At 40.4% G+C, this 5,770-nt stretch overlaps 1 protein-coding gene across 1 annotated transcript in view; it reads right to left on the bottom strand.

Annotated features, from left to right (window-relative positions):
• Nucleotides 1-1,006: 1,006 nt before the first annotated feature.
• The window catches only part of NPY5R (neuropeptide Y receptor Y5), a gene marked incomplete at its 3' end in the record, with an annotated part of 8,036 nt that continues 3,272 nt past the window's right edge, over nt 1,007-5,770 (bottom strand). Inside the window, exon 2 of the mRNA XM_082482126.1 lies at nt 1,007-2,350. Within this exon, the coding sequence (XP_082338252.1) occupies nt 1,007-2,338 (1,332 nt within the window). The 5' untranslated portion in view covers nt 2,339-2,350. The remainder of the gene's footprint in view (nt 2,351-5,770) is intronic.

Genomic DNA, 5,770 nt, shown 5'->3' with positions numbered 1-5,770 from the left:
GAGGGGAGGGCGATGCAGAAAGCGCGTGTGTGTGTGCGTGTGTGCGCGCGCGTGTGTGTGTGTGCATGCACCCAAGCGCATGTTTACTTGAAAGCTGATGCAGCTCTCCAAAGCAAGTGGGTCACCTGTAATGAAGTGCAGCAAGCTTTTGCTTTTCGGTAAAGGAAAACAAAAAACCCTGCTGCCTTTCCATTTTCTTTTTCCTTCCACTCTCACTTACTTAGGTAATGAAGGCTTACTCTGATCAGAAGCACGTTGTAGGTTCAGGGGAGTCATCACTGTAAGAACAAAGGCATAACCACAGATAAGTTCAGGCCCGGCTGAAAATTACATAAAATGACAAGGCAGAGTAAAAACTGGCTAAGGAAATCTGAGATAGGTTGTACTGGGTAAACACAGTGAGATGGAAACAATCTAGAGAAGAACAACTACCCACGAACCGGTTCCAGGGAATAAGGCAATCTGGGAAGCAACAGCAAAGCATCTTGCAAAGATATGGCAAAGTATGAGTCAAAGAGCTAAGGAAAAATATTTTTCTAATCGCATCCAGAAACAGATGTTTAATTATCTCAGAAAACAGGCAAAGTTGGCACTGAAATAGCCTCAACAATAGTTGTTTAGTAAACAGTATGTATTTTATTATAGTTTTATGACAGTTAATACTGATATGTCTAAGTGGTCTTACATTTCGTACTCATTATATATTCTGTTTAATTCCAAAGTACAGATTGCCAATATTTCAGGTAATGAAAATGGCATTCTGGTTTTGTACATCGGGCATGACTTCCTACGTGTAACAGACAGCAGAAGATTATAGTATACGTATATATTTCTGCCCAATGCAAGAAATACATGCAGCCATAGAACTATCCATTTGCACGAAATGCTACTAATCACAAGCAAGTCAGACTAACTAAACTAAACTAATTTAGCTTTTACAACTACACACATCAGTAGACTTGAAAGCCAAACTTGTTTGTTTTATTTTATCTTGGGGCGCATAAAATCATGGTATTTGGCAGCATGGAATAAGGGACATTAAATCGGCTTTTATGCTGTTGTTAAGGAACCCGTAGAGGATGGGATTCAAGCAGCAGGACATCATACCTAGTAAGTGGCATATGCAATATACTAATTTAAAATGTCTGTTAGAAATGAGAGTGGCATTAAAATCCGTCACAATGTGGAAAAGGTGAAGAGGCATCCAACTGAACCCAAAAACTAGGATTAGCACTGTCAGTCTGCAAAAAACTCGCCTAGATCTTGTCTTAATTCTGATGATGGATCGGGATACCGTAATCATGTCCTGGATCTCTGTATTTTCTTCTGGCTTCATCTCAAAACAGATAGGTATCCCAGGGATGAATCTGCTGGAGGAAGAGACCTGGCTTTTTTCTGTGCCAGAGCTTTCTGGGAGGTCTCTGGAATGAGCACCCTGATGATGCCTCGAAATAGCGGGCATCACACTTGAAGTCTTTTTACTGTACCTTCTGTGGTGCTTTCTGCCAAAGGTGCAGCTCCATCTGGAACGGCCGGAGGGCTGCACCTGCCTGCCGGTGCTCTTCGAGGGATGAAGTGTTAGGTTTATCATCTCCTTTTCTTCAAACTTGTTTTCCCTGTTTGACAGTCTGGAACCTATGCTCCTGCAGACGCTGGTGTGACTAGCGGTTAAACACGCCAGCGGCAGTATATACTGCATGAACAACAAGGCTATCGTAAAGGCGATTCTGTAGGAATCGGAAGGCCACGACTCGATACACAAGAGCCTGTTCTCCAGTGCCTCTAAATTCAGAGTTTTGCTGAGGTCCACAATTCTGTGGAAAACTGGCAGAGGGGAGCAAATGGCAAAGCCGAGGGCCCAAATGGTCACTATTAAGAAATAGCCTTGCTTTGCTGTTAAATTGCTAGAAAGGGGATATTTGATCATACGGTACCGGACTGCGGCAATAGATATTAACATCAAAGTTGAAACTAGAACTGATGCGCACTGGAGGAAGGGCATTACGTGGCACATGACCGTGCCAAACATCCATTGGTCAAGCAGGACGGACGTCAGTGTGAAAGGTGAACAAAACAGCACAACTAAGATGTCAGAGAAGGCCAAGTTACCGATAAGAATGTTAATTATTGTCTTCTGCTTGCGCTTTAGTAGAGCCGTTAGTATAAGCAGGTTTCCCACAAAGCCGGCCAGACTTATCAGTGTGTACAGCCCAATAAGAAAGTACTGTATGTCGTCAACACTACTCTTATAATCTTCCCAGGCGGAAAAATTCTTTGCAGTAGCCGAGGTGTTCTTGGTAGGTGTCCTGTTGTTACGGTCTTTGAATCCTAAATCCATTTTACAGTCCTGCTTAGAACGAGAAAGGCATTAATTAGCATCTGAAGGAAGGACGATACCGGTGTTAATCAGAATGAAAAGGAAAATAAATTTGCCTTGCATCACCTTAATGTAAATAAATTAATAGTGGTGTTATTCCGCCGTGAGGCAGATCCTGTATAACTTCAGGTCAACAGGAATTCGTTTCGCCGGTTTTACCGTGTGGCGTTCAGCGTACCTGGGCCTCCTACCTGCCTGCTCACGTGGGACGATGACAATTTAAGGTTCTGCATTATGAAGCTGGCTTTTAACTGTGCTTAGCTATAGACCATATCGTCAGCCTTTCCATGAGGGAGCAGTTAGCTGCAAAAGCAATCCATTTAGAGTCGGTGAGATTATTCATGTGAATAACAGCTCATTGATATGAGTAAGGAAATTACAATCACCATCTGGGCATGTGCCTAATCATTACATGACAGCAAATTATAATGAGAGCACCTGAAAATATATGATGTTTTGACATATGCTAACGACTGCAATAGTATTTCTTACCTTGCTAGTAGAAAACTGACACAAAATAGGTGAGAGCTTTCAAAAAAGTTCAGTTTATAAGGAGATCCACTGTCAGTGATCCAAGATGGAATTCCTAATGTGGTACATGTACAAACCATCTTCTATTAAGTGTTGAACGTATTTCAGCTGTTGCTCAAGCGAAAAGGAAAACTGTCTACAAAACATCCAGAGTAAGTGGATGAAGGACAATGTTACCTGGAAGCAAACCCCACACAGCCATTTGAAAATTCAGGGAACTGCTAATTATTCAGCACAGAAACATCTAACATTAAAACCTTGCTCAGCACAAAGTTATTCCGCCTACAGAATCTTCACGTGTTACTCTTCATTTTAGAAGAAACGGAAAGACAGGAGAGTTCGGTTTAAACTCCAGTTTACCTTAAACACCTGCACGTACTAAAGCTTCAAAGTCAAAATTCCCCAGAGTGCCAATGTCCTGTATGAAATTGCTTCACGTTTAGAAATCTTAGGCAAGAAAAAACAAAAGGATCTACACAAACCGAAAACATACATAAACTGAGCAGAAGGTTAAACCTGTCAACTAAACAAGGCAGGGCTCTTCAACAATGTCGCTATCCTAATTGAGCTGTATCGTGCTGACTTCTTGGAAGTGCAATAATATGACTCGGATTCCTCTCCACATGCAGATGTGCTCCTTCCTCCACGTCACAACATACACGTTCCTACTGTCGGGTGCCAAAGGGATGCTCAAACCATAAACCACCCTCAAACATTGACAGCGTGTTGTGATGGGAAGGTCCCTCATATAAGATTAGAAATACTTATTTAAAAAAAAAAAAAAAAGATAAAAGATTGCAAGGTTTTGTGTCTTGCAAGTAACGTGTTGGGAAGAGGTGAAAAGAACTACGCCTTGCCAACTTCTCACACTGTCGAGTTAAAGTGCTTTTTAATAGCTAAAATAGAAGTAAAAATTAGATACATGAATTTAGATAATCTAAATATTCTAATTGTGTGCATACAAGCAGGGCGGCATTAATGCAAATTATTCCTGTTTAATTTTTTCCAGTCTCTAGTGAAATGGCGGAAAGCCATAAAATAGACAAACAACACTATTTGAGACAACCCTTGCCTTTAGACCAACTTTAAAGGAGCAGACTAGAAATTCTGTAAGTAATCCAATCTCTCTATTTCTATATTGATATTATCAGAAACTTGTATTTTGGTAGGCTTCTCTTTATACAACTATTAGCTAAAGAAGTAAATAGTTTTTTACTTATTTTTTCTGAGTTAATTTTTCTGAGTTGCTAGCAATCATCTGAAAACAGCACAATCTGCAGACCACGGTGACTTCCAAAATCAGCTGAAATGTCTTTCTATTCTCTAAATATGAGTCAACATAATTTTTGCCTGAGAAAACCACAGCAGGGCTCTGCCCTGGATAGAATACATTCCCCTACCTCAGGCTTATGTCCCTGGTATGTCATACCTGTATCATTTTTTTCCCTTTGTTCAGCATGGAGGGACGATGGGTTTTGCTATGACTGATGCTTTCGCAGATGTCATTGTGTGCACGCACCTATAATCTGCAGACTCTCTTTTGATTCATGAAAGCCATTTCCACTGTACAATGTGTTTCAGTATGAAATATTATCTGCCTAATATTTTCAGGGTGAACATTCTATTATCTTTGCACTACCACATTCATCTTAGCTGAGAAGTGTGTAGGAAAAACCCTTGCATATAACTGAGGAGTTAATAATGAAAAAGCCACTAGCATAATTCTGGACAATTTCCTTTTTGCTCGGACACCCTCATTTTCCAGCTTATATCTTGCACAGGTTAAGAGAGTGTTACTAGTTGAGCATCCCATTGCCCGATAGCAGGTTTGAAACCAATCAGGAGTTATTTGAGAAAGGGAAATGAAACTTTACTCGAGAGTTAGATCTGTCCAAATCTTGGTTACTAACCAACCAGCAATTGACTGAGAATAGGAAGACTAATAAGAAAGAGGGAAAGAAATCCAGTGCCATCTTGAGATTCAAAAACCCTCAAAAACTCTTACAATGCTCTCAAAGTGGTGATGACCCTGAAGGAATGAGCTTTTCGTTTATTATGTGTGCCTACATAAGTAACCCTGTGCTAAGAGGGATCATTCTGTGTAGTCTATTTTAACTGATACCAGGTTGAAGGACTCCTGTAAAGGAGAAACAATCTGCAGATGTTGTTTCTCTCTCAAAAACCTGGAGATTAGGCTTGCTTTTAGAGTATCTACAGTAGTATCTACAGGTACTGTCAGCAATAAATTCCCACACATAGTCATATCTGTCCGAAGGTCACACTGAGTAGTAACAACGCACACTGATGCTTAAGGTATAACAGCAGCTATGTGCGTGTCAAAGTTTTGTTGATCCATGTACCAAAACTGCAGCTTCCTCCCTAGACTTTGTGGTGATACTGGCTGTCATTGAACAGGTTGATCATGGGCTACAGGTTCATCAGTGCATGGAGAAAAAGCAGGCAACCCTACCAGTAGAAAAGGCTCTCTATCTAGTTAGTCCATTCCATTTCAATTGTGTGCTATGGTCTGAAGAGAAGTCTGTAGATTTTCATTCAGTTTTGTTTAGTTTTAATCAATGGATTCTATGAAGAGAACTGAAAAAAATCTGATGGTGTCACTGTTATTTCCTACTGGCCCTTTCAGCTTTGCGTGACTAAAAGTGAAAAGAGAAAGACTCTCGTCAGGTGCACCATAATTATTTCCTCTTCTAGAAATTTATATTCCATACAGGTACTGCTAAGAGTAGGGCCAAGGAACAAAATTGTATGTGTTGTTATACTGGAACAGGTTTATTAAATGAGTGTTTACTGAGCTCTTCTTAAAAATTTAATTGAAAGATTGGTGCCAGGTTCTGCAGATTT

The sequence above is a fragment of the Vanellus vanellus genome, assembly GCF_965231255.1.
Source record: "Vanellus vanellus genome assembly, chromosome: 4".
Taxonomy (NCBI): Eukaryota; Metazoa; Chordata; class Aves; order Charadriiformes; family Charadriidae; genus Vanellus; species Vanellus vanellus.
This window is presented reverse-complemented; position numbering and strand designations above follow the sequence as displayed.